We start from the raw sequence: 19,360 nt of genomic DNA, 5'->3' as shown, positions 1-19,360 counted from the left end.
ACACTGGTGGAGGCACCTGGTATATGTAGGTTCTAATGAACAATTCGATAAGAACAATAATAATAATCCTAACATTTGTATAGCGCTTTTGTTCTGTTGGACTCAAAGCGATTGAGAGCTGCACTCACTAAGGGCATACTCAATTGGCCACTCTGTAGTGTTACAGTATTGGCTCACTGAACAGGAAGAGCCAAGATTTGAACCCTGGTTGTCTTTGTCAGGGACTTAACCCTTAACCAGTACATTATCCAAAAGCAGTGAGAATCTTACCTCTCTTGAAGAATAAGCCAATATTATTGGAAAAAATATTCATTCATTTGAGAACCTAAGAAGGACAACACTTTTCATGGGTGCTGGCCTGCTTCTTCTTAGGTCAATACACTGCCTTGTATGCAGAGCTTTTATCACCATGAGCACCTCTCATATCCGATATAAGAGGCGTTCATGCTGATACAATTTCTTTCTTGTCATTTTTAAGTGCTTGCTTGAATGAATAAATATTTTTTCCCATGCCCTCAGGTAAAAAAAAAGTAGGTAGCCAGGTACACCTCAGATGCAGGAATAAAGTAGCCATTAAACTATGTTTAAGCCTTTGTGACTCCTGTACCTCTGTAGTGAATATTGCTGATAAATCCACACACATAGACAAGCGTGCAATGTTATATTTAGTAGGCATTTAAAGGACAACTGAAGCAAGAGGGTTATGAAGGCTGCCATATGTATTTCTTTTTAAACAATACCAGTTGACTGGCTATCATACTGATCCTCTGCCGCTAATACTTTTAGCCTTAGACCCTAACAAGCATTTGCAGAACAGGTGTTTCTGACATTATTGTCCAATCTGACAAGATTAGGTAGATGCTTAATTCTGGTGTTATTCAGACACTACTGCCGCCAAATAGATCAGCAGGGCTTCCAGGAAACTGGTATTGTTTAACCTCTTGCCGACCGCATCACGCGATGGGCGCGGACGCGACGGCAGCCCCAGGACCACCTAACACCAATTGTTGTAAGGTCCTTGGAGCGTGGTTTGCGGGCAATCGCGAGCGCCGACATGTGCACATCCCTGCTCTGATGGCTCCGCTCCGCTCCACTGAAGGTCTCCTGACCACGCTGGGAGACTGTTAGACGGCGAACCGTCTTTTATTGCTGTACAGCACTGCGATCTAAGGCAGCGCTGTACTGAGGACAGCCGTGTGACACGGATGTCCCCTCGAGAAGCAGGGAAGTGATCGGCTGTCATAGGCTGAAGCCTATGATAGCTGATCAGGCTGATTAGCTGGCAGGGGGAGTAAAAAAAAATAGGCATATTTATTTAAAAAATAATAAAACAAATAACTATAAAAAATAAATAAACAACTGGGGGGGCGATGAGACCCCAGGGGGGGGGATCACTTGTGTGCTGAGTTGGATGGACCTGCAGCGAGGCCATAAAGCTGCAGTGGCCTATTAAGTGAGAAATGGCCTGGTCTTTAGGGGTGTTTAACACTGTGGTCCTCAAGTGGTTAAAAGGAAATAAATGCGACTGCCTTCATATTTTTCTCACTTCAGTTGTCCTTTAATGTAACTGTTTTCTGTTACTTTTACTGAATATGCATGTAATGTGTATCCTTTGAGTTCAATGTAATGGATTTTAATGTGTCATTTTGCAGATGTTTATTGATGGCAATAGGTTCTTTGAGCAATATGAATTCACAAGCCAATCCCTTAAGCAAGCAGCTGAAATGTATGTTAATGCTGATGGATCAGGTAAGACCTTGTTATTATATACAGTATTGTAACTGACAGATCCATAGATTTGAAAACAAACAAAAAAAGGAAATTGTAATTGGTGTTACTAATTTCTTTTTCCAGTACAAAATTGAGCTGAGTCTCATTTTCCCACCTCATAAACCTTGGTCTTTGACTCCGATGTACAGGTTTGCTGTGAGGAACAAGAAGGGTGCACTATAAGTAGAGCACCCCAGGTGCTAACCCTAGCCTTCTGAATTCTATGGCCTTAAAGTGAACCTGAGGTGAACCTTGGGTCAAGAAACACACATTTACCTAAGAAGAGGGAAACCTCTGGATCCTGTAAAGTCTTCCCAAAGCGTCTCCCTAATTCTGTTGTCGCTCACAGACCCCCCAAGGGAATCTAATGAGAGCATGTCAGATTTAAAACCTGGGCCATGCTCCTCTTCATGCATGAGTGCGGCTGTACTCTGTGTGAGTGCGGGCGCGTCTGCCGAGTAAGCTGGAGCTTGTGTACAAGTGGCTCCATGCTATTGCGCAGGCACAGTTTGCACGGTTGCAGCACAGTCACACTCATGCATGAAGAGGAGCGCAGCCCAGATCTTCCAGATGGTCCCGGCGAGCGGCAGCAGAGGCCAGGAGGACCTGTGAACCCTTTACAGGATCTGCACTGTCACATTTTCCATGGATGACGACATGCTGGGGATATTTTGTAGGTGAAGCAGTTCCCTGCGCTCTGCTGTCTCAGCTGAAAGGGGACATTGCATTTAGAGGGGGGCAGGCTGTTACAGCTCCTGCCATCCAGTGGTGTAGCTAAGGAGCTGTGGGCCCCAGTGCGAGTTTTACATTGGGGCCCCCCAAGCACGCTATACATGACAATTGATATGGCACCAAAACCTGCCAAGGACACCCACATTGTCAGGTGAGCATGAAGGGGATGGGGAACAGCTTGTTAATGATTATTATCATTCAAAGCATCTGTAGAAGTGATTATTACCAACACAGGGCCAATAGAGAGCTAATACTGTGGTTGGGCCCTTGTGTCTCCCAAGGGCCCCGATGCGGTCGCAACCTCTGCATCCCCTATTGGTACACCACTGCTGCCATCCCCCCAGTATAAAAAAAATGTGGTTTCTGTGAGTGATGCAGCAGTGTGGAAGTGATGCAGGGTTTTCTGGGATACGGTGGTACTGGTGGTGGTGGTGGGGAGGTGCTTCTGAAGGAACAGTGGGAAAAGTGCAATAGTATTTGAAGTAATCTCCATGGCTGTCTGGCTGAATGGTGGGGTCATATGGGCCCAAAGATGTTGGCCCTCAGTATGGGGGAATGGTGTAGTTAAAAAAAGGGGGCAGTTAAAAAAATCATGGGAATGGACTATAAAGTGAATACTGTAATGTGACAGTCATTTATTATAATCATGCGGCACTTTTTTGCCAGCACTCAATATGATACTATCAATGATTTTGTGTCAACATCTGCTCCTGCTTTACGTCAGACTGTATGATAACTTTCAGGTATACAGCGTGGTGCAGTTCCTTTAACATGGACAATTCCAATGATGTCCAAAAGCAGAGACAGAAGAAGCACCATTCCATACTCATAGGTTGCAGTGCTTTGATTGCTTTTATTTACAAACTACCTAAAGCTAATGCATTGTATCCAGTTTAGATTAAGTTATCCGTAACACATTTGTGGGTCCAGTTAAGATGCAACTGATTTGAAGTTGAGTTCTTCTTTAACCATTTAATGACAATCTCACGTATTAAAACGTAACGCTTTAGCCTGTTAACGGCATTAATACGTCGCGCGTACCCGCTGCCGCTCCACACATATGCGAGCAGCTACCGCCGCCATTTCTGTTAGGATCCCGTGTTAAGTGATTGAGGAAGAGGACCGAGTGGTCCTCTACCCAATCACAATGCCTGGAGTGAATGGACGTGACCACGAACAGCGGCCACGTCCATTCACAAAAACAGGAAACTGTCACAGTTTAACAAAATGTAAAAAAAAAAGTGATCACTTTCTATAACGGGAGAGTGTCCACTAGCGCCATTTTGTTGCCAAAAAGAATATTACTCATACAGGCACGTACATACTATGTACATACACAATATTAATAAAATTAATAAATGATACTTCCAACTCCCCCCCCCCCAAAAGAAAAAACACTTGTAAAAAAAAAATCAGCTTAAAATAAATAATTAAATAAATAGTTGCCTTAGGGACTAAGCTTTTTTAAACTATGTTTTATGAGGGAAAATTAATTTTACTTTACTACATAGGGGCTTGTAATTATGGCCAGAAACAAAAAAAACCAGAAAAATAACACCTATATTTCAAAATAATATATTGCCGCCATACATCGTGATAGGGACATAATTTAAACAGTTTAATCATCGGGACAACTGGGCAAATAAAATGTGTTGGTTTTATCCACAGGAAAACGTTTAATTTTAAAACTATAATGGCTGAAAACTGAGAAATAATTATTTGTTTCCATTATTTTTGTATGTTTCCCATTAAAACACATTTAGAATAAAAAAATTCTTAGCAAAATGTACTACCCACAGGAAGCCTAATTGGTGGCGAAAAAAACGAGGTATAGATCATTTTCTTTTAATAAGTTGTAATAAAGTTATTAGGGAATAAAAGGGAGGAGCACTGCCAGGTGAAAATTGCTCTGCTCTGTGGTAAATACCCTTGGGGGTGAACTGGTTAAAACATTTGTACAATTTAGTCTGGCTGTATAAACTCTAAAACTGGAATCAATTTACAAAACATAATGGAGTGTGTTCATTAAATATCTGTAAAATCTGAACTATTTGGATTCAGACAAATCCGCCAATATATAACTTGTAGAGCAAAGCTGGGGCAGAAAATATCATTGCCACTATTAATTCTTTTATGTGACACTGACCCACTATGAAAGGGAGCGTTATCCCTCCTATATTAATTCTCTCACCAGAAGTTTAATTTTCTCTACAGATGGGAGCATGACCTTAAAAGTATCCTGTACTGAGTACTGAGCATTGGCACCAGTGCTTTGAAACCCCTTACAGACAGCTTACAGACCCCCAATATGGGCACTGGCGAACGGAGGGGGCTATTCCGGGTGTCTGGAACACCCCCCTGCACTGAGCTGTGTATTCAGCCAGGGAAGCCCGCATAATATAAACAGCCTCATTCTCCCTCCCTTCTTACTTCTGGTGCCTCCCTCCCTCCAGCTAATAGAATGAGAGAGGCAGCCGAGCTTCCCCCACAAGAAGATGCAGCCTGCAGTGAGAGAATGTTGATTCTGGAGTCCTGGACTCTCCACAGCACAGAAGTGTCAGACATGATGCAATTAGAGGGCAGGCAAGCTGGTAAATATGCACAGCATGATGTAGAGCTTGCCTGGAATCAGGGTCCTTGGGCAAACATCTGTCTGGTCTCTCTCCATTGTTATAATGACTGCATGTGTGGATAAGGTGTTAAACAAGTTGAAAAGTTTTTGACAGTCCCTAGACTCCAGGAGGGCTTCTTTCTGACTTGTGTGGGAGACTGGCAGGGACAGGAGTCCGATTACAGTCAAGTAACCTGTCTGATGTGGGACTGCAATACAGATAAGTTCTCTGCTCCATCTCAGGCTATTCTCAATTTCTCCACTCCTCTCTCTGGGCTAGTGCAACGCCAAAATGACAATAGCAATCGCTAGCAATTTGTGAGTGTGATTTTGTGAAGCGATTTTCAGAGCGATTTTTGAATGGATCGCTCAAAAACATGCTACATGCAGTATACGTGCGATTTTGAAAAAGTCACAACGCTGCTGTGAGAACACTGTCATAGGGTAACATTAGCCAAGCGCTTTTCAAATCACTGTTGATTTGAAAAACGCTCAGAAGCCCTCTTGGTGTGCACCAGCCTCCTTAATTCACCTTTGTTTCCCTCTTTCCCTAGTGCTGAGTGTCTGTATCTTGTCATACAGGAAAGCTAAATAAATTTGCAGTTCTGGTGAGGCAAAATATTATTATTTAGTATTTATATAGCGCCGCCATCTTCCGCAGTTGCATATATCCCTGCATCATATGGGTATCGCTTGCGCTATGTGACACTATGTCGCATATTCCACTGAATTGTCCAAACTAAGTCTATCACCCGTTCCTCTCTCGGGGAGTTGTTCCAGCGCTGTCCCCCATTCAAATTTGTTGCTACCAGAAGCCCTCAGAAACACTTGTGTCCTTGAGTACTTCCAAAGGTAGGCAGCTCCGTAATACGCCAGCGCACTTTTGTGCATGGGCAGTATGGAGCCACCTGTATTCGGAAGCACTCGGGGACATAAGTGCTTCTGGACCTTTCAGGAATCCCCCCCTTAAAAATCCTGCGTTTGCCCCTGATGGGAGTCCCTTTGAGACTGCTCCATGGAACATACATTATATAATACTTGTGAGGATGAGCAGGCTGGACCCCACCAGATCTAATCTTTGTTTTAGAAGCTGCGCAACCCCGGGAACGCTGTATCACATATGAAAGGGCATTCAAAACAGAAACAGCACTATTGAGAAAACTAAAAAGCTTAATTCCTCTATACCAAAAGATCCAAAAATGTTGTTTAGGCATGAAACCAGGTTCCTCGTGCATACACTTGTGCAATACAGACAGTATGTAACAGCCTCTGCTGAAACCTTTATACTCAGAATGGCAGAGAGTATGTGAGACTCACCAGAATGATCAATAAAGTAAATAGCACCATGATAAGTCAAAAAATAAATAAAATGTTTGGCAGCAGTGGATAGATAATGGTGTTTCTGGCAGTGTCCAAGTTGCACTTGGTTTATGACACTACAACGAGATGTGAGAATACAGTGCATTGAGATCTCTCATATATTCAGCTATGTAATGTAAAATAAGTTTGATTAATTAAGTAACTTGCCCTCCGTGTTGATGTCACTTACAGTAGATATTTAAAAGCTGACAGATCTGACAGATTTTTGACTAGTCCATCGCCTCATGGGTAATTCTCAGCATTTACTTTATTCTTTTACAAAAGTTCTCCTTGGAAAGGATCTATACAAACATGTTGGTAAACGTCCCTACATGTTTTCACTAAGCAATTTCCATTCAGTAAATGCTTTTGTAAATAATGAAATGCCAGAAAATCCCACATGAGGCGATGAACTAGTCCAGAATCTGTCAGACCTGTTATATTTTTATTGGCTACTGTAAGTGACAGCAACATGGGAATAAAGGAAAGTATAGTGCATTTTACTCTAGAAGAAATCTACATTTTATGTGTATGTATTTTACATTTTACAATGTTTCCCAATAGTTGTCCTTTAACCATGTTATTGTATGAAATATATCATAAACCTTGAGGCTAATGCATTGCTGTTATATTTCACTTTTGTGCAATTAAGCTGAAGAAGCAGAGAGTGTAACAAAATTCTTGAATGAGACCACATTGCAATGGAAGAACCTGTCAGTGGAAGTCCGGAGTGTCAGGAGCATGCTAGAAGAAGTCATTTCAAATTGGGATAAATATAGTACTACAGTAGCCAATTTACAAGCCTGGCTGGAGGATGCTGAAAAGATGCTGGACCAGCCAGAACATGCCAAAAAGGTGAGAAGGCTAAAGGAATGTAACTATGACTTGTTAAGCTTGATGATCATGCAGAATAGTAGGTCATCATTGAATACAACTAGTTAGATTTTTAGTAAAGAACATTTTGAATCTGTACGCTTTCTTATTTTGCTTCTTCTTCCCTTTCTGCACCTTTCCCCTCCTTCCTCTTTCCCCTCTTTGTTTGCTTTTTCACTAGTTTTACTTTTATTTCTCTGTACACTGGCGTAGGGTTCAATAGGTAGCTCTGAGTAGTCTGTAAATTGATTGCTACCATGTTTCTCTGACAGCATACATAGGTCAGCTTTCTATAATAATTTCCTGCTAAAATTTGACACATACTGGTAATTGTTTATTGTAGCTGGTCCCACATCTACTCCTGTCATATATGTTTTGGGTACGGTGAATAGCGTTTTTCTATCAGTACTGATGTTCAGTGTTTTATACTTCTGCTCGCTACCATATCGTACATCCATATACTCATGGTTATTTGTAATGCCCTTCTTCCTCGCTATAATTATATTTATAATTATGACGCTTGAAAATTTTTGTATTATAATGTGTGCATTGGATTAATAAAGCTTATTCTTTGGGATAAAAAGAAAAGTTTGAATCACCATTTTACTTGTTTTGTGTGTAAAATGCTCTGCTGAAAAAAACAAAACAAAAACAAAAGCTATTTTTTTTAGTATTGAAGGCTTTGGTCTCTAATTAATTCCACGTTTGGGATCTCTAGATAGACCACACTGTGGTACATTCTGAACAGCTGCAATGAGTTTATTTATGTTAAATAACAATGTGAAGAATTCCTCCTTTATTTATTGTTTTTAATTATAATAATAAAATGTATTTGGCCTTATCCTCTACCCAATTGATTATCAATTCCAATCACATTTTACAAAAAATCCTTGTTAATAGGTAATTTCACCAGGGAACAGCAGAAGTCAGGTGACCATCAATTATTCTAAGCAGCAGATGATGGTCAGGCTGTCCATTGAAGATTTATGGAAAACCTGCTGCTGAAACCAGATTTTTTTTTTTACCAGAACTACCACCATTATTATTATTATTATTATTATTGTGCCCGCTGACATTGTTTCTTTGCACATTTAGGTATTACATTTTTTTTGTAAAGTGGGATGGATATTTATAGTCTATTGGCAAGGGTTGAGGCCATAGGATTAATAAAAGTTCCATGATGATTTCAACACCTGACCTATTGACAGTGTGAACAAGCCTTTAGCACCTGAGCAAAATGCAGGCAGCAGTGTGTTATGACAACACACTGCTTTGCAGTGCATCAGTTTGGCCATCAGACAGCGTTGTGTATACACAAGTCGCGTTGAAATCCAATCAGCAATCAGTGTGCTCAGTCCCTAAGAGCTGTTGTGTAGTCGGAATGGCAAAGCTGAAAGAAGGGAATTTCCAATAGGTGACCTTAAACTCTAATGGTGGCCATACATGGTACAATAAAAACGTTCGATTATCCCGTTTATTCAATCTAAATGATCAAATCGAATGAAAGTTGAAAATATTTTTTTTTTTCGATCAAGAAATTTGAACAATTATCCCGTTTTTTCGAGAAAAATCAGATCGGACATGCTGGAAAAATCTTTATATTCGATCTAACAGAATAATCGAACTAAATTATCTAATCGAAAAAAAATGAAAAATTGTACCATGTATGGCCACCCTTAGATCTTACATGTGATCCTATCACGGTCAGGCCCGGATTTCGGCAAAGGCCACAAAGGCCATGGCCTAGGGCGATAAAATCAGATAAGATCAGAAGGACGGCATGACTTGGAGAGAGAAGAGGTCATATGTCAAAGTAAATCATCTCCTCTGTTCCCGCAGCGCAGCCAGCCAGCGCCCTGCTCTGCACTAATAGATGAATTCCAGAGTTCCCCAATCCCTGCACCTCTCACTTCCTGATGTGTTATACCAATCAGGATCAATCATAACTGTCACCTGATGATCCAATTATGATCGACATACAGTACAAGTGGATGTGAGAAATACCAGGGATTTACATTACAAAGCAGATAAAACTAAGTTCCGCTGAGTTGTAATGCAGGCATTCACAAACATTTCTGCTAGTTTATTTGCCTTCTTTTTTACAGCTGTGACACTGACCCCAGCAGTTGTAAATTACACTTTCTTATCTAGCCGTAATTTATTGCTTTTTTTTCTTCCTAGCCAGTGATCTCGTCTCTGCTTAAGTTAACTCTTTCCTGACTCATTTTCTGTCCGTCAGCTCCGACCATCTATGAGAACTGCTACAGCCTGAAATAAAAATGCTGTATGCTTCCCTTTCATTGCTAAACTGTCACTGTCACCTGAGCTGTTACTACCTCTATGCTAGTGTGTATGGTTTGGCATCCTGCTTTCCTGTAGCAGTAGGACATTGTACCATCTTAGCCATCAGCAAAAGCAGAGAGTTTTGAATTAGGATAATACCATTTATTGGCTTAAAACAAAAAGAGTAATCTTTCTGCTAATAAGCCTTCTTCCTACTTTGTTGCTGTATACTGCCAATATGTTAGAGCACACCACCATATGTACATTCAGCATTCAAAAGAGATACATAGATTTTTCAGCAAATATAAATAAATGTCATTCAGATGCTTTAAAGTGGAGCTGAACTCTTGCACAGGACAGAAGGAAAACAGAGAAATGCACCCTGCATGTATTTAGAGAGCCTTTCGAATTCTTCCACATCTGTGTCTAATCACAAATTTGATATCTTCCCTGTGTCACCTGACTGCCACAGCATATAAGCTTATTTTAAAGCACAAGATGTTAATATATTTGCTTCCATGAAAGTAGGAATTAGACACACTGTCTATTTATTGCAGGATTTGTATCAGCTGTAACAAAAATGTTTTTTATGTAAAGGTTATGTTGTTGCGTATCTTTTAGAGCAGAGAGGAAGTTCTGAGTTCAGGTCCACTGTAATTACAACAGAACATCCAAAGTGGGTCTTGACAGGATGTTTGCTACTTACCTGTTCTCTGTTTTGGATGGGCTTCTCTCCATTGCTCTGCCCTGCCACCTATTTGTGGCTCTGACTGCAGCCAGTCGCACAGAGGACAAAGAAGCAGCGCATGCTCTGGCCGCTCACGCTCCCTGTCACCTGTTTGTGGCTCTGACTGCAGCCAGTCGCACAGAGGATAAAGAAGCAGCGCATGCTCTGGCCACTTGCGCTCCCTGACACCTTTTTGTGGCTCTGACTGCAGCCAGTCGCACAGAGGATAAAGAAGCAGCGCATGCTCTGGCCACTCACGCTCCCTGACACCTGTTTGTGGCTCTGACTGCAGCCAGTCGCACAGAGGATAAAGAAGCAGCGCATGCTCTGGCCACTTGCGCTCCCTGTAATTTCCTGCTCCTGCCCAGATGTGCGCAGCAACCAAGGCCAGTATAGTGTTATACATTCTTGACAAGTACCGATCATACATCACCGTAATTTCTCAAGTATGCATGCCCAGAACACTATCAGCTGCTGTGCACATTTGGGCAGGAGCGCAAATTTCCATTGTGAGAGGACAGAGCATCCACTGATTCTTTGTTCAATGAGGGGCACAGCAGCACAACTAAAATGAGCCCATTCAAAACAGCAGGCCTAGGGCACTGGTAAGTACAAATCCGGCCCTGATCACGGTTGCAGCACCACAGAAAGCAAAGATAAAAAGCATGAGCTTGAACTAGGGCTTTAAGAATGATATCCTTAATTTTACATTTTCCCAGCATGCTGACAAAATCTTGTATTATGAGAGTCTGGGATGATTAAAATAGCAGCAGCCTGAAACCTAGGAAAAGCATTTCATATGCCCAGAATTCTAGTCCCAGCGCACTGTGATTGGATAGGTGCCAGGTAGCTCACTACCATTACATACTTAATGTAAAAGATAGTGAGCCTAGATACATTATTGTTGATTCTAATAACCATTGTGCAAAACACCATTTATCCTATACTAACCTTTAATATCTTTATTGGCCTCTTTCTTTTTTAGGAATTCTTTCGCCATCTGCCTCATCTAATTCAGCAACACACAACAATGAATGACTCTGGCAATTTCCTAATTGAAACCTGTGATGACACGGTCTCTAAAGACATCAAGCAACAGCTTCTGCTGCTTAATGGCCGCTGGAGAGAGCTGTTCATGGAAGTTAAGCATGTATGTTCTTTTTGACAGATCACATAGACTTTAATGCCACTTTACCAAGAAAAACTTAAATTGCAAGGATTTTGGCTTCCAGACTATAGAAAAAACACATTTTTAGTCATAGAGAAATACATATGTTTATATAGAACTGTACATTAGTCCTGAAAGAAGGACACATGAAGAAAGAGGAATGGAAGCAGGGCTGTGGAGGCAGTGCTGGGTAGAGGCCCTCAAGGGCAGACCTTTGCTCCCTCCGCTCAGGATGCCCTGCACTCCATCGCACATCCACTACATTTTTTTCATATCTGCTCCATTCACTTCACCTGCTGCCATCATTTATTTATTTATTGTATTTATAAAGCACCAACATTATAAATATGCCAACATTATATGTATTTATAAAGTGCCAACTGGATGTTAGTTATGGTTACAGACAGTATTGAAGGGTGACATACAGCAATAAGACAATACAGGAATACATGCAAACCATGTCACACAGCACAGTATGAGTACAGGAAATGCTTAGTCACTCAATGGGAGCATGGAGATTAGGCAAGTTGAGTTCACATAGATCCATAGGATGGGTGTACGGTAATGGAGGTGCATGAACAGGCAGGGGACACAAGGAGGAGCACCCTGCCGTAGGCTTACAATCTGGAGGCAAAGGTAGGGACACAAAAGCTAGGGGGACCAGAGTTCAGCTTTCAGCTGCGGGTTTGGAGCACCAGTGTGTGTGTGTGTGTGTGTGTGGGGGGGGGGGGTAGGCCAGGGTGAAAAGGGGCGTTCTTAAAGATGTTGAAGGAATATGGCGTACATGTTGTTTCTTCACCCGGTCAGTTGGGTGCAGGGTAGGCAATCATCAGCGCCCAAATTACATTAAAAACCAGCTGAGCGGCCATAGACGTGTTAACATTGTGTCTATAGTGGTGCTCTGGTCAGCCACAGCACATGGAAGAGCATGCACCAAAGTGACCTGCTTCCGGTAATATGTACCGAAAGTTCACAGGTATTAAAAAACAGAGGAGAAAATCAATGAGCTAGAAAAATCAGTGAGAGCTGAGTAATCTTCACATACATCTAATCACATGCATGTATTTATTTTATTAAGCAACGCTACGCTAAACAGTTACATTTATTAAGTAAAGGGAAAAATGTCAGGAAATATCTTAACACTGGTCTATCAAAGATTACAAAAGTGCACACATGTGAAGCACATTCTGCAAGTATAAGATGTTAACTTTTCCTTGTGCAGTGCAGCATAAAGGAATGAAAGGGATTGTTTAATGCTGGGAATACACCATGAGATTTTTTTTGGCAGATAGCTGGTTCAATAGATAATTTCGACAGGTCCGATCAGATTTTCGATAGTTTTTCTGATCGATTTGTCATAGAAGTGAATGAAAAACAATTGGAAAAATCAATCAGAAAATCAATCAGACAGTAAATCAGCTGAACAATCTCATTGTGTATTCTCAGCATAAGGGCCTGATCACAGTAAAGGTAATTACGCTGTGCTTTCCACAATGCAGTGAAATGCGAAAAAATTAAATGCATCATATGTTATCAATAGGATGCGTTTATACTGTCAAAGGTATCACAAATGCACAACCCAATTGCCAGACTGCAACTGCTGAGTCCAGACCTGCTGCATTTTTCTGCAGCTGCAATGAAAATGGCAGACCGCAAATCGTATGCAATTGAAGCCTATGGGAATGGACAGTGTCTGTTTCCACTAGGCTTCCCAATGCAGGAAAAACGCCCCCACTCATAGTGCTGATAGCTAAATGCATGTATATACGGTGCACTGAAGTCTATTTAAAGTTTTGAAATCCACATAAGTTCTCCCAGTTGCATTTATATAATATTTGAGGCAGAAGCCCGCCTAGCTGCTTATAAATGATTGACAATTTGTGTCTCCCGTGTTTGGTTCTCCTACAGAATAATTAAAATCTCCATTAAGGATAGTAAAGCTGTGGGATTTTGTAAAAAACTATTTATAATTATGGTCCTTGAGTTCCATTTCATACACATACACTTTACTCTACATGCTGCTGTATGAGCAACTGCCTGCAGTCTGAGGGGGAATCTGATGGACATACTACCTGCCGATGCTTTCTTGCAAGCTCCCAGAGTGTTATCTCTCTCTGGTGCTATTACTGTGCTCCTCTTCACGCTACATTCATATTATAAGTTGTATTTTTACTCTTTGGTATGTGAAGTTACTCAGCGATTGCCTGCTTACATTGGCCATCAGAAGACCATAATACAGAATTGGAAATTACAGTGGCAAAAGTAACATGATGAATAAAATATATAACGAATTCCAAAGACACAAAAGGGCGAGAGAGCCCTGCCCTTGCGAGCTTACAATCTAAAAGATGATATCAATACCACTAGATTGCAAAAATATTCCTATGTGGCTTTTAGATAGTTCGGTGTGGTGAGTTCCTACAACATGCTGTGCTTTAACCAGGTAACATGTAAAGTACAATGGCAGTACAGCATGCTTACATTGTACTATAGAGTATACTTAACTGCATGCACCATACAGCATGTCTACCACACAGTGTGACCTTTTGAAAGATGAGAAGAAGAAAGGCATACATTTAAAGCTTTTGGAGCTGAAATAGGTGAAAGTCAGGCACTCTGTAAGGCTCACACTGGTTGTGGCCATCACAAAATGTAATGTCTCTGCACTGTGGAAGCTGACATGCCCGCTCAGGGAAACAGAGCCATAGATATGCCATATATATGCAAATTTGTATAAAGTGAACAGAGAGTTCCCAGCCCTGCTGTCTAACAATTCGTTAATTCAAACCGTGCAATACATCAATTGTGACTGTAGGCAAATACCTTAAAAGCTGTGAGTGACCAAGTGAAATAACGACCCTATGTCTGTTTTGCACTCCCACACTTCTAGGGCTCTGCATCTGTTGTTTCACTTGGTCAGCAACAGCTTTTAAGGTAATGGACTACGGTCACCATTGATGTACTATTGCACAGTTTGAAGCATCATTACAGAAAGCAGGGCTGGGAACTCTCTGTTCACTTTATAAGCAGCAAGAGTATAGACTAAAAACCCCATCTACACGATATGATTCTTTATACGATTCAATTACGATTCTATTTACGATCAGATTAAATCCAACATGTCCGATCAGGATTCGATTCGATTCAATTCGATTTGCCATTGTTTTGCAATGGCAAATCGAATTGAATCGAATCGAATCCTGATCGGACATGTTGGATTTAATCGGATCGTAAATAGAATCGTAATCGAATCGTAAAGAATCGTATCGTGTAGATGGGGCTTTTACCCTGAGTGGAACACAAGATTTAGAAAAAACAAAGTCCTTTTTTTTCCAAGGGGGTGGGGCTATGTGCCAAAACCCAGCCGATATGGGGCAACAGTGTTATTAAGGAAATGATATGGAGGGGCATTATAACCTTTTAGCATTAGCATACCACTGAGGTTTTTTTATGTAAATCAGAGGTGCTCCTTAAAGAGACACCGTAACAAAAATTGCATCCTGTTTTTTATCATCCTACAAGTTCCAAAAGCTATTCTAATGTGTTCTGGCTTACTGCAGCACTTTGTACTATCACAGTCTCTGTAATAAATCAACTTATCTCTCTCTTGTCAGACTTGTCAGCCTGTGTCTGGAAGGCTGCCAAGTTCTTCAGTGTTGTGGTTCTGCTATGAACTCCCCCTTCCAGGCCCCTCTATGCACACTGCCTGTGTGTTATTTAGATTAGAGCAGCTTCTCTCTTATCTTTTACAAGCTGGATAAAGCGTCCTCTGAGCTGGCTGGGCTTTCACATACTGAAGAATTACAGACAAGGGCAAAGCTGTTTGCAGGAAGAAACAAGCAGCCTGAAACTTCAGTGCATGAGAGATGCAGGGGGAAAGAAACACACAATGATCTCTTGAGATTCAAAAGGAAGGCTGTATACAGCCTGCTTGTGTATGGATGTATTTTCTATGTATGGACATACTGTACATCAACCTACTTCCTGTTTTGGTGGCCATTTTGTTTGTTTACAAACAAACTTTTTAAAACAGTTTTTAACCACTTTTAATGCGGCGGGGAGCGGCGAAATTGTGACAGAGGGTAATAGGAGATGTCCCCTAATGCACTGGTATGTTTACTTTTGTGCGATTTTAACAATACAGATTCTCTTTAAAGTGAATGTTCTCTTTGAGCTGCCTAACTCAGCAGCATTTGTGGCATGCTGGCACCTAGATAAGTCTGTATGACTGTTAAAATGACTAGCATAGCAATGCTGTAGTTGATTCTTCAATGTAATTGACTGCTTTTTCATGTGTTTTTCTTGTTACTACTGTATACAGTTCTTAAGATTTTGAATACGCATACCATTTATGTAAGTGTGAAAAAGATCAATAAAAATGGTTTATAATGAAAAAAAATGACTAGCATAGTACCCCTGGCTGCCCTGAATCCAAAGTAATGCACAAGACTTGTTCAAGACATTAGATACCTACCCCTTCCCTGAGGAGCCCGGTCCATCCACATCACCCAAGCCTATTAGTCTAATTCTTAGTGGCAGGTTTACTAGCATGCTGGCAGTTGATGAAGGTTTGGCCAAATCAGAAAATAATTTAGAGCTTAACTGACTTGATTGAGCAAGTCACTGTTCCAATGCCCAAACCTCCAACACAGACTCACATGAAAATGTACAAAGGTTATTTACACAAGTGTCAAATGTGTTAATATTCTCATAATTCAATTATTATTAGCAATCATGTGTATTCATATAGTGCTGATATCTTCCCCTGCACTTTTAAAGACCATAGTCATAGTCTTATCATTAACTGTTCTTTACAGAAATTTACAGTATAATACCCTGCCATTGCAATACTGTAATGTCCTTACATTAGGCTAAGGCCAATTTGGGGGGAACCAATTGACTTACCAGTATGGTTTTGGGATTGTGGGAGGAAACTAGAGTACCTGGAGTAAGCATGTGTGCATGTGCTTTCAAAGTAGCATGAATTTTTAAATTTAACCCATTCTTCCAATCAAAATGGAAAAATACCCAGAGGCGCAAACCACTAATTTTTACCCCTTGCCAAAGAAGTTTTTGGTCTAGTTTTCTAGATGGGGTCATTTGTAGGGATATTCAATAGTCTTTCCCTACTATAAATAAACTATGGTGCACAAAACTGTGCTATTCATTTTCAGTCCATAAAAATGCAAATTGCACTTAGTTGATTCTGAGCGCCTTAGTTTTCTAACAATGCAACTGAGAGATAATATTTGGTATCCCCATGCATGGAAGAAGTAGACAAATATGTGCTAGGATGTATTTTGTGGTCTGCAAACAGCATGTGTGCATTATGTGCTTTCAAATTAGCATAATTGCAGGAAAAAATGAAATTTTAAATGTTACCCCATTCTCCAGCCAAAATGGAAATAAGACCAGATTGCCAAATCCCTAATTATACCCCTTGCCAAATATGTTGGGGGGGAGGGGGGGAGCTACTACTTTTTATATAGGTCTTCAAGAACCCAAATACATACAGTTTTTCTTGTGGCATCCAATAATACCAAATTGGAAATAAATACACTAATTGGAAAAATAAGTTTTAGAAAAAAAATTACATGTTGACTCCCTTTTAAAAAAAAATTGTGTCTTCAAAATGAAATACATTTTCAAAATGAAGCTTGTTTTTTATGCATTTATTTTTTATGTGTTGGACTAAATATGGGACATTAAAAAAAGCCTTATCCTTCCTGAAAAAAAACAGTACCAAGATTGTCTATGTCGGACAAACTACAGCTAAACTATGAGCTGTGAAAGTGTAACACTAAAAAAAAATAAAAAAATGCTCTGGTACTGAGAGCTGCTTTCACTAATGGTAGCGAAGTGATTCTAACAATGAGTTCTGCTTCACATGATGAATGAGTAATGTACATATCTCCATATTTACTTTCCTGGTAAACTAAAAACAACAAAAAAGAAGTCGATTCTTATCCTTGCATGCAACACAACAATGCTTTGTAGCTAAATAAAGACTTGTTTTCAGATGTATGCATTTCTTTGTAATACGTTTATATGCTAGTGATCAGCATTGATTGCTCTTATACAACTTAATCTTTGGTTTCCCTGTTTTGCAGTATGCTCGTGCAGATGAATTTAACCGAGCAAAAAAGGAATATGCAGATGGTTTGATAGCACTGGCAGCATTTGCAGAAGGAGGCAATGAGAGAATCTCCATCCCCCTGGACGTGTGCTTTCTAAATGTCAAGATGTTTGTGCAAGATTTAGAGGCATGTCTTTTATCTTTTTTTATTTTGTTTTTCATATAAACAGAATAGACAATCAAAACTGTCCCAGCTGTTTAAATAGTGAATGTCTGTTCTTGTGATCATTTCATTGTATCAGAAGTATGTTAATAACATGATATTTCTATGGGAATGAGATATAACATAAAGTAAAAAAAAATCCAAGTTTGAAAAACGCTGTGTGGGTTGCTATGGCATTTTCTTTATTTAGCAGTCACCTCTCTCTATAGTCTATTTTCCCTGCACTTAAGGTATTTTCTTATTCAACTGCCATAGCAGCTCAAGCACTTTGGTTTTTTTCTTACACTTGTACTGATGTCTACACAGAGGGTAGAGCATGAAGTAATAGCAGATATATCTGGTGAAAACAATAGCAGTCAGGTAATTGTAGGACATATAGAATAAAGAATATAATATAGCCACGTATGAATAATAAATACAAAGGTCCACTGGAGCTCCACTGAATGGAGATCAGTGACTGAGAAATAGGGGTTAATATGACCAAGCAATATAGCTTCTAATTATTTATGAATTAACAAAGGTTAAAGAGGAACTTTACTGAACATATTGCTTATTTTTTACAATATTATTTTAGAAATTACTTTGTCTTTGTTTGTCCATTGAAAAAGCTTTCCTCGCGATGATTGTTGCTGGTAGATGTATTACTGCTGAATGTTTGTTTTTTTGTTTATTGTGAAATGAGCAGAATCCACACCTGGTCATTCAGAATTCTCTGGGGTAGAAAGAAGACAAGACATAGAACATTTGTCACGCTTTTCTCCTGGTGGACTCAAAGCGCCAGAGCGGCAGCCACTAGGGCGCACTCAGTAGGCAGTAGCAGTGTTAGGGAGTCTTGCCCAAGGTCTCTTACTGAATAGGTGCAGGGCCCTTAACCAGTACACTGTCCAGCCACTGGTTGAATGCTGTGACATCAAAGCCCAGGCTAAGCATCACGAGAGAATGGGGCTTCACACCAATACTCAGCAATATATAGATATAGGATGTGTTTCTGGTGCTGAAACCAGGATAATTATCGTAAAATTGGCTATCCTGAATAATGTATTCCATTTTACTTTCCTTACAGTTACTCTCCTTACAGTTCCTCTTTAAAACCTCGGTTTTTAAAAAAAATCTTAAGGCTCAAATAAAATTGAGTTTAACTTACCTGGGGGTTCTTGCAGCCCCCTGGAGTCATCCTGTGCCCACGCCATCCTTCCGAGACCCTCCGGCCAGCAGCTGCAACCCTGAGGCCGCAGTAGCTGCCGAGTGGTTATAACTGGGCCACCTTTGTAGGTTTTGCTAATTTTTAACTTTACCTTAAGTAACCCTTTAATGTTTAGGCAAACACTATCATTAAAAAATAAACTAACGTTAGTGCAAAGATATGTAAAATCTTGGTCCAATTAAAATGTCTTTGGTGCATCGTTTAAAGGGACTCCGAGCAGTGCAGAAACTATGGAAAGATGCACATCATTTTAAAGCTCTTTTTCTCCTCTTTCCAATGATATATGAACCGCCACCCTACGCCTTTTAGTTTTCGCTTTTTTCGCGATTGAAAT

General features: G+C 40.3%; 1 protein-coding gene across 12 annotated transcripts in view; it reads left to right on the top strand.

Annotated features, from left to right (window-relative positions):
* SYNE1 (spectrin repeat containing nuclear envelope protein 1) overlaps window positions 1-19,360 on the top strand; it is a 707,535-nt gene that overhangs the window by 232,046 nt on the left and 456,129 nt on the right. For all 12 annotated transcript variants that reach the window (XM_068232018.1, XM_068232025.1, XM_068232014.1 and 9 more), the window contains 4 exons: window positions 1,653-1,749; window positions 7,125-7,327; window positions 11,341-11,505; window positions 17,634-17,786. In XM_068232018.1, the coding sequence (XP_068088119.1) occupies window positions 1,653-1,749; window positions 7,125-7,327; window positions 11,341-11,505; window positions 17,634-17,786 (618 nt within the window). The remainder of the gene's footprint in view (window positions 1-1,652; window positions 1,750-7,124; window positions 7,328-11,340; window positions 11,506-17,633; window positions 17,787-19,360) is intronic.

Source organism: Hyperolius riggenbachi, chromosome 4 (genome assembly GCF_040937935.1).
Source record: "Hyperolius riggenbachi isolate aHypRig1 chromosome 4, aHypRig1.pri, whole genome shotgun sequence".
Lineage (NCBI taxonomy): Eukaryota > Metazoa > Chordata > Amphibia > Anura > Hyperoliidae > Hyperolius > Hyperolius riggenbachi.
The sequence above is the reverse complement of the archived record's forward strand: the minus strand, read 5'-3'. Positions and strand labels throughout refer to the sequence as shown.